Consider the following 16,858-nt stretch of genomic DNA (forward strand, 5'->3'; position numbering starts at 1 on the left):
CCTCCATTTTTCCGACACCTCGTGCGAGCCAGCTAGAAGGACATTAAATTCTCGAGTCGCTCGCGATAGAGCGCCTATCGATCCGCGGGAGAGCTCAAGGAAAACTCCGCAGGATGTGCGTCCTGCGGGGTCGCGAATCTATTGACCGGCAAGGCGAACTTCTCTATCAATCGAGGTCGATACTAAAATAAGGGAGGGGAGGTTCGACACGGGAAAGGGATTACTTGCCGGCACTAACGGCGACTTAAGCGCTATCCCTGGATATTCCGAGTGCGATATCTTCAGGGTATCCGGAGGGTTAAAACGGGCTTTTCTAACGCAGTGGAGGGATTTCTGGACCCGATTCCATGGCGCGCCGTAAAAGCCGTATCCGACATATGACCCGGAGACAAGCATTATAAATATCCCGTGGAGGTTACAAAAATTCGTCGCCCACTTTCGATCGCCCGAGATATCGCGTGGAATTTATTTCGATCTGGTGGAAGCTAAAAAGCGCGATATCGGACAAATCGATCGAATCGCTTGAGACGGACGAGGGGATTTGGTCCTCCAGAGGTTTCGGGCGACGTCCTCTCGGAGGTCCTAAAAGGATAACCCGAGTGGGACGTAAGGCTATTTATTATACCGTTCCATCCCTCGGCCCAGGCCATATTCCGATTTCCCCCAGTTTTTCGCCTTCCTGCCCCGCTCTCCGTTGCATATAAACATGAGCCAGGATGTACAATATAGAGGGCCGATCGCCGCAATATGTGCCGGGATGGGTTCCGGTAACTGGAAGCCGATTGGCGGTCTCGAGCGATAACTAGCCCGTGGGATGACCGGGAAGAGGGTGTGCCCTCAGAAAGGGAGTACGTTACAGGAGTTCCGCACTATACGGTCCGGTACTTTGATGGGTTGCACCCTGGCTTCCATGTCGGCCATATTAAGTAACCTAATGGCTGCCAGGACCGGAACGAGGACCTAGGCTAGCCTATGCACGAACCTATACACACCCACCCTAAGCAATCCTTGCATCTTGCGGGATAAGCCACGCTAACGAGCAGCCCTAGCTTAAGGGTGCATCGATGCACCCGATGCGCGTCTTGCATAAATCTCCGAGGTGATCGGGATCAAACGCGACACCTGCGACTCTGCCGATGAAATCCCTGGCACCGGAACCGCGGTTCCGTCAGAATGCAATGCGTTTTTTGGCCAGGGAGGACGATTTGGTAGTTGGACCCTCGGTTAGGACGTGATGCATTAATCGCATGACTCGACCCCTAAAGTGATGCGTTCAGGACGGAGTGCTCTCTCTAGCGAGTGCAAACACTGAAAATGCACTCTCACGGGGCATGCAGGATGCCTCGCATCTTACCGCGTGTAATCCACACTAATGAAGCCGCAAAGGATCGGGGGATGGAGTTTGCATTCGATACATGCCTCGCATAAACCTCGGAGGATGCCGAGATCAAACGGAGCCCCGAATTATTAGCCAACTTGGGATCGTTAAACTGGGCGGGTATAATAAATAAAGTGGGCGGATATAATTGAAGAAACGCCGCGGGCTGATAAACCGGGGATAAGTATTCCGCGTAAATCCAAATTGACGTGGATTCGCTTAAAAGGTTCGCGGAGGAATTCGTTCGCCCCGAGGAGCCGCTCTAACGAGGATCCGTAAAGGATCGGGGTAATAGATGCAACCGTTGCATGGCTTGCATAAACCTTCGAGGGGTTGCGGTAAAGATCAAACGGCGCTCTAGATTTTAATTAATTCGCGGTTATGAAAATATATGGAAAACCCCCGGCGATCCCCGTAGACGCGGTTTGCGGCCGCTCTATTTTCTTAAAAAGCACTTTACCACTCCGTAGATATTCCTCTTTACTTAGCGGAATTAAGGCTCATTACGATATTAGTTTTTCGCGCAACTTTCGCCCGGTTAGAGCGCCCTCGAAGCGGGCCCGACATTTTTAACCTGCGACTCGACAGTCATTCGGCTGACAAAGGGGCTAATTAAACTTATCAGCGATTATCTCGCGGGGTGCGGAACAGCGTCTCGAATTCCCGGCGGTTGTTCCCCCGGACAGGGAGTGTTGCTCTAATTAAAATATGATGAGCGTCATTCGTCAGGCTGATAGAGGTCATTATCGCGCATTGTTCCCCGGCAGGGGCGAGCCGAGATCGCGAGGGGGCGGTTTCCGAGTGTCGCGTTTTCCCTTTGATTTAAACCGTGATCGTTTCCAGCATCCGCGGGGGTCCTCTCTTTCGTTCCCTCTCGCGCCCCCGACCCGTCTCTGTCCGGCCACAAAGAATATCCCTGATTCCATTGTTCGACGCATCGACAAAGCACCGTCCCCTCCAGCGTCCCGGCGCCCAAAGCTCCCTCCACCCCCAGGATCCCTCAACCCCGGAAAACTTCACCCCGGCGGGCATTGCTTTTCCTTTAGCAACGACCCCCTCCACGGTGTAGCCCATAAACGGGGCTTTTTTCCGCGGACGAATTAACGGTAACAAGCTGCCGGCTTTGGGAAAGCTTGGCGTGGAAATGAGGGGGGTCGGGGGGCGAAAGCTACCGCCGAGTGGTCGGATGCGTTTCTTTTTTTCCCCAGTTTTCCATCCCTTTCGGGATTGAGGAGACCGTCAGGCCCTTCAGTCCATTCCAAGACAATGGACGTCTCGGGGGAGAAAACAAAAGATGGTGGTCGGAAGCCGCGCGCTTATTTGCATCCACTTAATGCGTTACGCTCGCCTCGGGGACCCGATTTTCCGGGGCTTTACGGGGAAATTTGAAACCGGCAATTCGGAATTGACAGCGTGGCGCCAGTGAATTTCCCGGAAGCCGGAAGTAAAAATCCTAGCGTCCCCGGCGCTATCAGGTGCCGCCCAGAGTTTTCGATGTCACCTGTCCGGGATTCGAAAATCCCCCGGGTGTCAGGAGCGGGGAATTTCGAGATAATATTGTAATTCGAGCTAGTGCGATAATAAGCAATTTAAAAACATCGGCTAGCAACGTAAGCGAGGAGACGACCGCGTCCGGAAATCCGCCGGCTATCGGCAGGAGCTGCGGAATTGTGGCAATTGGCGCTAAATAAGATACTGAGGAGGAGGAGGAGGGCCTATCATCGCCGGGATGATACCTATATATTCCGAGGGAACGATCTCACGAGAAATCGCCGGGTAAAATGAATCGCTCCGGACAAATGAATTTTCAAGTTGTTCCGACCCGTGCACCCTGGGGGGTCCTTGTTACTTCCGGCCCCCAGGGCTCCTGACAATTATTTCTTTTTCCGAGGGAATTGTCAAAATAAAGAGTAGAAAAGAACCGGGTTAGGTTACGGCGACTGTGTAGAAGCGAATCCCCGGGGATTCGGGTTGTTTCCCTCTTTTTACAACCTTTCCGATTTGAGACTTCTGACGATCCGCTCCAAGATTACGAGTCTCCATTAAGCGATTCCCCCGCCCCCCATTTCTAGGGGAACGCGACGTCACAATTAAGAAAAAAGACGCTTGGGACGAGCAATCTCTTTGGAAAATCTTTGGGATTTCCGGGAGATAATAAATTGCAGAATGCTCGTCGAGACAAAGACCATCGACTTGCCGCGACGTTTGGAATTCGCGCTTGACGACCGGAAGTCGCAATAAATAGACTATTTTAACTTCTCTTCGACGAATTCGCTGACGGAAAGTCCGTAAGCTGCAGAAGCAATGGTTATGTAGGTTTCAAAAGGCCCTACGACTTTTCGATGTTTATCGCAAAGCGCCACCCGCAACCCTCAAGGCTGAACAACCCTTCAAACATGGCGTCGAGCGGCCCCCAAATCGTGACGAATCTGTTCCAGAAGTATCCGATCGATCGTTAGGTTTCCCCCCCGACTTTCGCCTCATCCGTGTCAAGGATTCGGACGAGATTTTATCCGGACCTTCTCCACGTCCACTGTTAATGCCTTCTCGTTGGTTTAATATCCTCGGTAGTATAGTAGCCAGTATCCACAAATAGATGGTCGTCTGCGTCACGTTGAGAGTATCTCCTCGGTAGTATAGTGGCCAGTATCCCACTAACTGCGACCTGGGGTTGGTCCTAACCTTATACTCACCTATCCGTGGCATCAACGCATCATCGACCTCGATGTTTTCGCAGAAATTTACCCTCCACTCCCTGAATTTGATTCTTCGACTTCCGAATTCTGCTTCCTAACCTCTGAACCATACTCTCCATCCTCTGAATTTTTCTCCCTAACTTCTGAACCTTACTCTTCATCCTCTGAATCCTGCTCTCTTCTCAGTTCCCTACCAATCTAGGCAACTTGTCGAGATTGTCGGCACCTAAAAACACCAAAAGGAAATTGAGCGATGCAGTTCTCGTCGGGGGGAAGATCTCATTCGCCGGATCCAGGCTCATAATGACGAGAAATCGGTAGAATTCCGTATCCACCCGAGGGTGGGGTCAGCGTCCCAGGTTTGCAGGGTGCACTCCGGGTAACCCGGGAATTCTTCAGGACCCCACTGACGACACACGCAGGGAGCCGGGTCCAGGCTTGCGCTTTTAATTCCCGGGAAAACTGGATTTTCCGGCCGATTTGTCGCGGCCTTCCGTCCCGAAGGAGCGGCCGGATTCCGACCTCTGTGCTTGGACGATGCTTCGAGCCTTTGTCGGCAGTTTGATATTTATTTCACAGAGTCCCGGCTCCCTGGGACCCTCGAGACTGCCTCAGCTCCCACAGGACTCGCAGCACATACATCCCTGACTCGGCGGACGCAAATGTCGAATTTAGACGCCACCAAGAGGGAACGCTGAACCGCGGAGTTATTCAACATTAGGGAAGCTCGGAGACGGCTCTTTCTCTTCTCCCTCGTCGAGCCTGGATGGATGTCCTGTGGGATGTGGGCGAGGCCGCGGGACTCGCGGGGATCGATTCGTCCTTACGGGACGAATCCTGCCGCGAGGAGGTGCGACTCTCCCGGGACTGGCGGAAAATTCAATTCTCCTCCCGGCGCTAATTCGGATCGCGAAGAGGAGGGCTCCGCGTCGTCTCGCTCATTTTCGAAATTCATTAATTTACGCTCAGGCGCCGGCTGCGGGGAAACCGGGCGTAGGACGAATGGCAGTCCCGATTTTCCGGAAGAAATTCCAATTTGGCAGCGCCGAGTCCTCCTCCTGTAAAGGATGCTTACAAACCCCCCCGTATAAAAAATACCCGCCCCTTGTAATCCACCGATGGTCTGGGGGGTAACGTTAATACCCTTCCGCGGGAGGGAGGAATTAAAGGATACGTTCATTATCAGTCAACGTCGAGGCGTCCTGCTGGAGCTTTGTTAAATGGTGTACATCACTTTCCTCAGGGGGTTCTGAAGCCCCACCACCCCTAGGATCCGCCCAGGCGCATTTCGTTAACAATATCCCGAAAATCAGGAGAACCACCCGAAAGGAGGTCGACACAAGTACCCTTAACCTCCCTCCGGCAGGACGAGCCGTTAATTCAGGGGATACCGACCCGCAGGGGTCGAATGGCCGGCAGGGGTGGCTTTCGGAAATTCTGGGCACTCCAACCCCTTCCGGCCAGTGGTGCACTCGGGCGCAGCGGAGAGATCGGCAAAAATCCCAGGGGTTCCGGGTTCCGGAACTCGTAAGATCGATACTTAAGCCCCTGCGCACCCTTAAAACCGGATGGTCCCGATAACGAGGTCCGCCCAGGGGAGGATCTCGAAAAGCTCGAACCACTTCATCCCTCTAAATTCACGAGCCGGCGAGTCCTGTTTCCCCGAGCCCGAGGGACGCGGGGAAATAAAACGAAAGATCGAAGGGTGCGTCCGGGGTGTAAGGGGTACAGTTTCTCAGCCCTCGAGTAACTTTGGCCTTCGTTACGAAGACCGAGGGTGGGGTAGTCGCCATAATTCATTACGCGACGAGAAGAGATGCAATTACGAAATAGAGAATCTCCAATTAAGGGCGCTCCAGAGAGGAGTGGAGGGAAGGAGCTCGAAATAAAGAAGGGGGCTAATTAAGGGGTGATTTATGTCGGAAGGGGTGGAAAAGACGGGGGTCCTTGAAAATGGGCCGCGATAAGTTTCGCCGGACTCGACGTTGACGTGGGGTGGGATCCACCCCCTCCCTCGCGTCGTCCTTCCCCTCTGAACCCCCCGGAGAGCCGCGGTCGCGGAATTAATCGGTAAACCGTGGTATTCCTCCGGATTAATTTTAAAATCGGGGCCAATCCAATTCCACCCCCCCGGCCTGTGATATTTGTCGCGCTCGTTGTCGGGCCGCGTTTTCGGATGGGGTTTAATAAAAGCCCGCGGGGCCGGGAATTACGTGGCGAGCGCCTCGGCGAGAGATGGATTTTTTCACCCCCCGTCGGGCCATTTTGAGGCGTCAGGGTGTCCATAAAGCCTCTCGTAAATGGGGGAAGGCCCGGGGGGGTGCCCTTAGGTGGGAAACCCGCGAATTCCTGCAACCTGGGGCGGCGGTGGAAACGGTGAAATGAACCTTGAAATCGCGAGAACGCCCGCTCGGAAGAATGAAAGGGGTAGTTACGGGGTTACCCCCGCGAAGCGGATCGCAACCCGAAGACCAAATCGCAAGAGCTCAATGGTGGGTCCCGGGGGATCGAAGGAAGGGGGTACGTTCTAGGGCGCCTTCCATAGCCCGGGGGTGAAGGGGGGTCGCCCCCTTAACAGGGGGAAAGGCGAATCACGACCTCACCTTTCTCCTCGATCCCCCCCCCCCCCTCGCGGGACCAAACATCCTTTGTCGAAGTGCCGGCATTATCCCCGGGATAACCTTAAGAAGGTTCAATTTGCTTGGCCGACCGTCCAAATCGCCGGATTCGGGGCGTCCATCTTCCGTCCCCCAATCGCCGCCGACTTCCGGTCGCCCCATCACTCCCCCGCGGGAAAATCGACGAATGCCGAAATACGATAACTCCCATTCCCTCAATCCTGTTTTTCGCTTGGAATCGAAGACGAATCGTTCTTGGGGCGATACCGAATTATCATTGGCTCGTTGGGCGCGCTTCCGGTCCGCGAAGCCACAGGTTGCCCTCCCCTCCCCGCCCCCTCTTTCTGTCCCCTCGAAGACAGGCCAATCTCAATATTGGACCAATGAATAAAGGATCCCACAGGAAGTCTCCGCGGCAATTCGAGCATCTCTTCCTTCGCCTCCCCTCCGCAACTTCTGCGAAATGCTGGAGGAAAAAGCGAACGCTGCCCGCCCCCTGCCCCTGCCCCCCCCCCCACCGCCGCCCCTTTTGAAGCCGAACTTCCGGTCTCGCTATCGGCGGATCGCGGATCCTCGTTCCTCCTCCCTTGCCGATAAGACGCGCCGAAGTTCCCAGCGGGGGGAGGGTCGGGTGAAGTATGGGTTGAAGTGCGCGGAACTTTTGGCCGATGGAGGGTGGCGGTGGGGGGGCGGAGAGGGGCACCTCCACCGGGGGAGAGAGGACCCCCCGTGAAGTTAGATTGCTGAAATAGTTGTCGGCATCGCGACGCTCTTATCGCCCACGGGGTCGGTTCCCCGCCCGCGGGGAAAAAAGCCCCCCCGCCCAAGCCGGGGGAAACTCCCGGCTAATTTATGTGCCAATTAATTCCTAATTAAGGCGGCGCCTTTTTTCGGCCCGGAATTAAATCCACTCCGCGTCCTCCCCCCCCCCCCCCCCCCGGCCGAGTTCGGAAGTTGTCTCTACGCGGCCCCCCTTACCCCGGCATGCCCCCAACCATCCCGGATACTTACACCTTGCGAATCCGCTTTTTGCACATTATGCAAATCCACCGGCGAGCGGGGGTTTCATTGGCGAAAAAAAGAAAAAAAAATACGGGAAGGGGGGGGGGGAAAGGGGAATTAATTACGTGGGGTATAAGAAGTTGAGCCAAGACGGAAGTTAATCGTCGGGAGGCTCCGTTCATTTTCGGGGGGTGCCTTATAGATTGGAAGAGTCCATTTTCGTCTCCCCCTCAAGGGGGCGAGTAGGGGGAGGGGGGGTGGCAGCACAGAGCCTGTAAATGATTTATTTCATTCGGGGTGTTGATCCTTCACGGCGCGTTATTCCGCAATCGAGGACCTCCAGAGGCTGAGGATTATTTCCGGGGGGATTCTTCCCCCAATGGGGAAGGGGGGGAATTAGATTCACCTGACTTCCACACTGCTGTCCTTTGTGGGAGGATCCTTCGGGACTCCGGGATGACAAGGGACCCCTGAGACGTCTCGATATCGGACCTCTCCCCCCATATTGGCCGATAAGGGAGCGATTTCGCGAGGGGGTTTCACCCCCCCGCCCTAGGGGTCCCTTTTCCGGGTTCTTTGGGATTAGGCGCGGGACACTCGCTCGAGGGTGAGAGGTCGTAATTTTTCGGAAAGATCGCGACCCCACCAGCTTTCCAGAGGGGTCCCGACCCCTTCGATGCTCGATGATAATAAATCACGAAGGATCCCTATCTCTGCGGGGGCGAACACCCCATGGGCGCCTCGAGTGGACGGCGACGATAATTCCGGCCGTTACGGTTTTAATCGCCGATACCTTGTCGACGCCCCCCCCCTGTGAATGAAAAAAGAAAATGGGAAATAAACCCCCCATAAATAAAAAAAAAAAAATGAAAAATAGTGGACGTCGGAGCGTTTCCTCGAAACCGAATGGATTTAAAGATTTCCCGTAAAATAAAAAAAAAAATGAATCTCGGAGACGTCGCGGTATCATTTCTCGGGGCGCTTTTTTGAAACGTCATCGACTTCTTGTAAGAAGAGGAAATAAACGAAGATCGCGGAGGCAACCGTAGTATATTTTTTTCTCGCAGCGCTTTTTTCGAATTGCATCGATTTAACGATTTCCTGTGATAAAAAAAAAAATATATATAAACAAACGAGGATCCTGGGGATGTCGCTGGTATCATTTCCCGGGGGAGGGGAGGCGCTCGGCGGCGTATTTGCAGTTCCTCTAATTTCCCGATTGGACCGTGTGTGGCGTGTTCCCCGACGCCCGGGGGGATGTTTATAAAAAGTTCCCCTCGGTTTGTTCCGGGGGGGCGGGCGCGTTGAATTAACAAAATTGCTTTGCTTGCTCGGCAAGATCAAACGGCGTCGCTCCCGGGACGCAACTTTTCCGCGCCGACTCGACACGAAGGAAAACGTCGCGTCGGGGCCGGTAATTATTCATTCGTCGTGGTCGAAACGGTGAAATAATGGGGGAGTATAATGGGAAAAATGGCCGGTCGAGATTAATGTCGTCTGCGGTTTCTTATTTTGCGGGAACGCGAGGATCCCTGACGTCGAGTATCGTAAGCCATCTTCAGGGGGGCTGCGGCGTCCTGGGAGGGGACAAGATGGCGGCGCTCGGAGGGGGAAAGCGGGGCGGCCCCTCGAGGTGGGAAAAGAAAACAGCACTCGAAACAAAAGTCTTCCCGAGGCTCGGAACAGAAATCCCGCGGTGTTCGACTTGGCGCCGAAGAAAAGAACCGGCCACGAGGAAAGCGGGGAAAGGGCTCTTGCTTTCTTTTCCCCGCGGCCGCGACAGATCGGGAAAAGAGAAGATGGCGGCGCTCGGCGAAACAGAGACGTCTGGCTGTTGTCCCCCCCGCCTCTGCGGCCCATTTTTTCCTCCTTTTGTTCCCGCCGTCCCGGCGCAACTGCATCCAGAGCCCGATCGGGAAAGGGGAATAAAACGAGTATTAAACGGGAATAGCATTCCGGCACCCTTGCAGCTGCAACCACCCGAGCACAGTCCCGACCCCTGTCGGAAAACCGGCCGAACTGCGCGCCCGCCATGGCGGAATATTTTAATTCAACCTGCGGACGATCACGCGCTAATGCGTGCACGGGGCCAAAGTAAACACGGGGTTTGGTTTGCTTTCCGGTAATTCCACTTGGTCTCTTTTCGTCCGATTTTGTTTCGCCTCCACCATTGTTTAGTTCCCCCGGCCGCCATTCCATCGACCTAGCGGAGTAAATTTTCCGTAAAACGTTAAGCCCGTACATCTTAAACAAGGTCCATTTAAGCCCGGCCATCGACCTGGGAAATAAAAGATCCCGGCTTCGAAGGGCCCAACTCGGGGGGCGTAAACGGCGCGTTTCTTTTTAAGGTCCCACCCACCACCTTCCGCCCTCTTTCCAGGAACACGCGACAACTCGGCGGCGCCTTAACGCGCAAAGCGTTTCCGCTTTTCTTTAACTGCTAACGGTATAACGCAATTGCGCCGGCCCCGAGCCGAGGACACCGTAAAAGGCTGGCCGCCGGAGGGACGCAGGGACAAATTGCACCTGAGACTCGTAAAGCTCCGTAAACTCGGACCTCTCCGGTAATCGACCGACTTCCGGTGCCTCTTCCTCCCCCTGCTCCTCCCTTTCCCTCTTACCTTTCATATCCTGCGGCGCGAAGAGATACTGCTAGAAGATCCTGTCCGGCTCCCTCGGCGGCCGAAGCACAACTGACCCTCGCGGGCCGGTGCGGCCCGAAGTGCCCCCACTCCGCGGCCCAAAGTGCCCCCACTCCGCGACCCGCAGGATGGGCCTCACCGGCAGGACGGGTCAGTCGCGTTCCGACCGCCGGAGAGGTCGGACCGAGAAATTTTAGAAGAATGTCCTCGACTCTCCGCAGCTTTAAAGGATGAAGTTTCTGGTCTCCGAGGAAAATGTGTTAGGGTTTTTCTCGGCAGCGTCGCCTGAAAAAGCGAGCTCCGGCCGTAATTAAGTCCCCATTCCCGAGACCGAGGTAAGACAGGGTTAAATAATTTAACCGGCGCTCCCGAAATAACGGGCGATGGATTTTCGATTACGTCCTTCGGGACTAGCAAGCTGCGCCGGGAATTCCGGGAACGAGGTCGTCGATTCAATATATTCCCCTGAATTAAAAGCTCCTCGGCGAGTTCGTTCACTTTTCCCTCTTCCTTGAACCCCTACCGAAGGTCCCGGTCGGCTCATCTCCCGAAGCCGAAGATTAAACGTAACGCCCTGTAACTGTACGTCTCACGGGGAGATTTTCACACGGGTGTGCAGGGGAGAGGGCTGTTTCATCGTTCCCTAATGGGCCGATTTTCGTTTCTCCCTTTTTCTCCTTCCTTTTCCGGCGAATTGCATCAACGAAAGATCACGTCGTTACGGGACGCGCTCTCCGGCGTTTCCACCCCGGGCGGAGAATTTCCCTTGTATTACCGCGACGGGGGAGGGAGGGAAACGTCCTCGCAATAACAGTAACAACAAATCCAATAACCGCCCATCCGATTTCCACGTACACCGGGCACACATGCCACTCTCGAAGCCCGTTCCGGGGAATCGCGAAAACTTGGCGGAAAATTGCACGGCTGCAAGGGAATGCCGACCCACGTGAGGACGAGCCGTCCGGGGATGTTGCAAATCGAGGAAAATTCGGGGGTGGCGTCGAGGGGTGCGTTAAAATTCCACAGGCGAAGATCCAGAGAACAGAGAAGATTTTACCTAGGAATTTCATTTTCCGTGGACCATGGGATCCGTATTATCCTTCGTGAGTATTGACACGGTTTTGTTGTTGGAACAGATTTTTGGGAGCGCCAAAAAAAAAAAAACATCCAGAGGACAAAAGCTGCTCCGAGAAACATTTCGAAATTACTCCCAGGCAATCCCTTTGATGATATTATATCCGGAAAATTGCGTATGAAAGACTCGATGCAATCGCGTTAGGTGGAAAACGTCTCGCAATGGGTATGCAAAACGCGACCGCGGTAATAACAATGAAAGGTAATGGTAATAATGCCGGGGAATCGTAGAACGGTCGAAAAGTGGTAAGAGAATAGGGGGTCAGGCTTAAAAAGAGACTCGGAGGTCGGCTTTTTCCGCTCAAATTACCGGAGAACTAAGGGCCGTCCCGGGGAAAAGCCATTACAGCTCCGCGACGCCTTGTAACTACTCCCTAAAACACGCGGAAACGTCTCACTTACAAGACGCATTTTTTCCGGGATTTTTACGAGTCCTCCTCGCGGAGATACGGCCTTCCAAAGATGCGCCGCCGTGCCGGCTTCCCCCACCACCGCGAGTGGGCGGGACCAAGTGCCTTATCACAGCGGGCTCCTATTGGTCGACTTCTAGACCGATTTGCGGGGAATCTAGAAGAGCTGGAGAAACGGTGTTTCGACACTTTTTGATACCAGTTACTTGGGGAGTTCCAAATTGCCCTCGGATCGCGGTTAGATCTTCATTCAGGTGGTTTTCAACGCTATGGTCAGGGTGGTGCCAGCAGTACGAGCGCGTAAACGTAACACGCAATTCGTTTGACGAGGTTAATCCCTCGACCGCGAAAGTGGGGTGGAAATTGCGAATGGAAGGCTTGAAATTCCGCAATCGCGTTACATGAAAGCATTCCATAATGGGTAATTTCGCGTCTCTTCGTCTACCGCGCCGCTTCGCGCTCCCTTTCTGCATCCGCCTGTCTCCCTCGCCGTCTCTCCCTCTGTCGCACGCTCTTGTCAAGAGCACGACAAGCCGGAAACGCTCGTCGGATAAACTCGTCGCGATAACAAGGAGTACGATAACGACGACGTCGACGACAACGGCGTTACGCGAAGGTAACGCGCCGACGTCCTCCTCAAGTGCGACCGTTCTTGAGATTCCCGCGAAATCTGGTGCGGCAATTCCCCTCCGCAAAATGGCGGCTATTCCGCGTCGCGGCCGGAAAGAAAAAATTGACGAGGAGTTCCAGACCCGTCGTCGACCCGGGAAATAACGACGAATTGAACCTCCTCTCTCGGGAAATACATTTCTGGCGGTGCGCTTCACCAAGTACCGATGTGTATATATATACATATGTATTTTATATATATATATATATATATATATAAAATACTCCATTCTGGCGAAAGTCGCGCGTTTACACGTCCGGTGAATTAACCGGAGGGATTATACAGGCAAAGCAGGGCGATTAAACATTTGCACGGGATGGCAGCCGGCGTAGCGAATTAATTCGCGACATGACCGATATATCGGGGGAGGCGGGGAATAAATATTAAAAAGCGTATATACGTGGGGGCACAATTCGCGGGAAATTTTATTTTTTTTTCAGAATCAAATAGAGATCCGACCTATCGATGGCCGCCTCGATAATCGAGTCCGCCCGGGCGAAAACGATTAGGCAGAAGTTCCCCCGGATGACGGACGATCCGGAGGTGCACGCCGAGGCGGATGCAATAATTAATTGATCCGTCGAAAAATATTAACCCGGCGCATCCCGGCCGTGCGATACACGTTTCCTCGGTATACACACGTCACGGATTGAAATTCCCCTCGTAACTCAATAAATGCCGTCGCGGTCCGCGACTGCAGCTGCAGCTGCACGCAGCCTGCAGCGAGCCATTTCGGACCCCGCCGCTTTCCCCCGGATCGCGTATTACAGGGCCGCGGAATTAATCGGCGTTACGGTATCACCCCGCGGAACCTCCGCAGGTGCGATAGGGAATTTTCCGCAAATTATAAGCCCCCTCCCGCCCACTTTCATAGGCAACAAATTCAAAGGAAACATCAGACGCGGCGCCAGGAGTCGAGGACGAGCCTCGGCCTGGACGAAGGATCGACCTTACAGGATTTTTTTACCTCCCCTAAGTCAGATCCATTGGTTTTATTAATTCAGCCAGATTCGGCCCCCGAACTTCGTTGCGTATAAGCTAAGTGATTCTCAGCTGTTTTCAATTCTCAGCTCGTTTCAGCAATTTTTCCGCCGCCTGGTGCGAGGGATTCGTGATAAGGGGCATCAAGAGGCAGCCGGTTAAGCCTCTTACCGGCCACTTTTTTTTTGTTTTTTTCTTTTCCCCCACTGCAGAGTGCCGCTCCGATATCCCTAGGCGGGAATTCCCGTGCGATAAGAGGACCCAATTAAATGAGCCAGAGGCTAATGAATTACTTACGATCCACTACGGTCAGCTGAGCAGTGGCGACTACGGCGTCCCCGACGCCGTTTTCTGCGAGGCACTCGAACACGGCATTGTCCTTCTGCAACCTGACGGACTCGATGCGCAGCAAGACGCCGTTCTCGTACTCGTGGACGATGTACCTGGTCTGGGCCTCTGCAAAAAGCCCCCCGGGAGAAAGAAGTGAAAATCAATCCAAGTACTCCCGGTACCTCGGGAAACTACCAAAACATCCATATCGTCTTATATTTTCGAAATCCGGCATGTATATTCATAACCGCAGCTTCCGGTGTAACGAGTAGGGGGCGAGGGGGCTCCAGGGGGGTGGCCCCTCCCAGGGAGGACGGGATTAAAAAGTTCCACGAGAGTCGCAGGAGCGATTCCCATCTGTCGTCCTTCCTGCGGGGACATTTCGGACCTTTTTATCTCCGCCCCGGTCCCCCGTCCTCCTCCTCGCCGGGACCAGGTTCCAGGAAAAGAGGACAGTTTCCCGGGAGCCGGGATCCCCTTAAGCCCCCTCTCCCCTTCCCACCCCTCCCAGGGAGTCATTTCCGAATTCCCGGGGAGAGAGACTCGTCGCTTTTCCGCCGGGGAGACTTCCCAACTTTTCGCCGACTTGAAAATTATTCAATTCCGACTTTCCTCCTGTCGGGGGGAGGGAGGTCGCCCCCTGTCCCTCGCGGGACCCGCGGGTGGAGTTAAAGTAGCGGGCGGCCCGAAAAGTGAGGTTATCTCGTCGTCTCTCCCCGATGGTAATTTCTGAAATTCTGAAATCCCGAAATTCCAGCCGGCTGGGGCGATTTTTCCCTTCTCTCCGTTCTTCGCTTTTTCTTTCTCGGGAAAAGGAAGAAGGGGAAAAAAAAAAATTAATAATTGGGCAAATCGGTTTTACTCACGTGAGAACTTTTTGCCCTTCTTCCTCCAGTAGATCTGGGGCTTGGGGGCGCCCAGGGCGCTGCAGTAGAAGCTGGCTATTCCTCCGGCCTTAACTTGCTGCGACTGCGGCCTCACGATGATTTCTGGCGGCCCTGGAAAAGCAATGGGGTGGAGGGGGGCAGGGGGAAAATTCGATTAAAGTCAGCCGACATGGTTTTCCTAGCGAGCTAAAAGGATCCTAGCTGTGCTCGCGCGCGTGCACTCGCTCGCACGCTCGCGAGATAAATCGCGGCCGGTGGCAGCCCTTCGTCTCGGCTTGCCCGGAAACTCCGGTTCCGGGAGAGGGACCGGAAGTGGTGTCGGAAGACTTCCGGCCGACCATCCCGAGCGAAACGCGCCGGTAAATTAGTCCGGGAAGTTCCGCCGCCCGTCCGCCCTCGATAGGACGGAACTTCGCTTTGATACTAAGTACCCCCGGGACCCCCCCCCGGGCGCGGGGGGTGTACACCGGTTGACCAGAGAAATTGCCGTCAATTATTTAACCGGAACCGGCCTCGAGTTATTGTAATTAATGAGAAGTTAGGCGAATCCTTCCTTCCGGCCCGCGATCGATGGCGATCGGGTCTCGTTTGATTATCCCGGGCTTTCGATTCCTTCCTCATTTATATTTTTTTTTACCCTTTCCTTTTCGTTCATTCCCCCTTTTCCAATCATTTCCGCCGCTACTTCCGGACTTTCGCAACATTTCGCCGGGATAGAAAGTCGGACGAGGGGGGGGGGATTTTTTTATTTTCCCCGAATATCGACCGGTAATGCACTCCGCTCGGCGCGGTTTCGCCGCCCCTCGAAATATGGGTCGCACGCTTTCAACGCGGAAAGCATAATTCCGCGGCCGGAAACCGCGCGCCGGGCCCTCCTCCCTCCCTCCCCCCCCCCTGCATAAACATTTTACTCCCGCATGAAAAATACATCAATTTGCCGGTTAGTATAAATAAACCAGGTTCGAATATCGTCGTCGATATTTTCACGTGGGATGCGTTTCCGTCGCGCGGATCCGAGATGACCCCGAAGATCGTCCGGAATTTTCGGCGCGGAAGGAGGAATTATTGTAAAGGGGAAATTCGGAGCTCGGCTTGGCGGGATCGATCGCGCGGAAGGACCTGTAGCTCCCGCAAGCGGCCGGATAACGTTTTCGGGCCAACGACAATGGGATTTTCTGCCGTAATGGAGGGGCCCCTACGGTACGCGGAATGGCCAAATTAAGTGCCATTTCGACGGCGTCGGTTAACGCGGCGCGATAGTCGCGATCGGGCTTATTACGCGCGGTCGGCCGCGTCGCGGTTTTCCGATAAATATCATAGGTGGAATATTTATTTATAAGGTCGCATAGGGCGCACCTGCCGCTCGGAATTGATGGCCTTATTGAAACTTATTCCGCGTGCAATCACCGCGGAGGAGGTGTAAGCAATGACGAGGTTGAAATAAATTAACTAGGGGATACGTGTGCGGACCGGGCGTTGCATTAACGCGGAAATAGGTACCGGCAAATGGTTAAGCATGCATGTATGCGGCCGAAGTGCAGGCCATTAAATTCGGCGGAAATATATTATTATTAATAGAAGCAGAGGGATCGATAGAGATCTTGCTAGTAGAGAGCCATGACAATGGTCCGACGAGGGGTGCGCTGGGACTATTACTGGGGTAAGGGGTGACGGAAATCATGGGTCGGACAATCTCTAGGGAGCGCGAGGCGGCGAGGTAAGTAGTAAAAGGCGTCTCCGCTCAGACGAGTACAACGTGGAAGCGGAGAAGGAACTACGGTTAAGTAAGTGGACGGTGAAATATTTCTTCATTATTAATTGAGGGAGGGGGGATTCGCGAGAGGGACGAGAGAGGCGAGGAAGAAGTTAGTCCGACCGAGGCGAGAAAAGGAGTGACGGAAATTACGGGACGGACAATTATCCGCGGCAAGGGAAGTAGTAAGAGGCGCGGAGGTCGAGAAGTGGAAACAGAAGTGTTTAGCCAGACGGGCGACTCCAGGGAATAAGTGGAATATTTCTTGGTTATTAATTGGAGAGGGGGGGAATTCTCCCGGGGAAAGGGAGGCGAGGAAGTGCGGACCAAGTTGGCGGTCCAAAAGGAGTGACGGAA

General features: G+C 54.2%; 1 protein-coding gene across 2 annotated transcripts in view; it reads right to left on the reverse strand.

Moving 5' to 3' along the window:
* LOC105695069 (tyrosine-protein phosphatase Lar) overlaps positions 1 to 16,858 on the reverse strand; it is a 135,821-nt gene that overhangs the window by 55,577 nt on the left and 63,386 nt on the right. For both annotated transcript variants that reach the window (XM_023433359.1, XM_023433355.1), the window contains exons 2-3: positions 14,728 to 14,859; positions 13,829 to 13,987 (exon numbers count right to left, since the gene is read on the reverse strand). In XM_023433359.1, the coding sequence (XP_023289127.1) occupies positions 13,829 to 13,987; positions 14,728 to 14,859 (291 nt within the window). The remainder of the gene's footprint in view (positions 1 to 13,828; positions 13,988 to 14,727; positions 14,860 to 16,858) is intronic.

This window comes from Orussus abietinus, unplaced genomic scaffold (assembly GCF_000612105.2).
Source record: "Orussus abietinus isolate OABI.00-Male unplaced genomic scaffold, Oabi_2.0 scaffold82, whole genome shotgun sequence".
NCBI lineage: Eukaryota > Metazoa > Arthropoda > Insecta > Hymenoptera > Orussidae > Orussus > Orussus abietinus.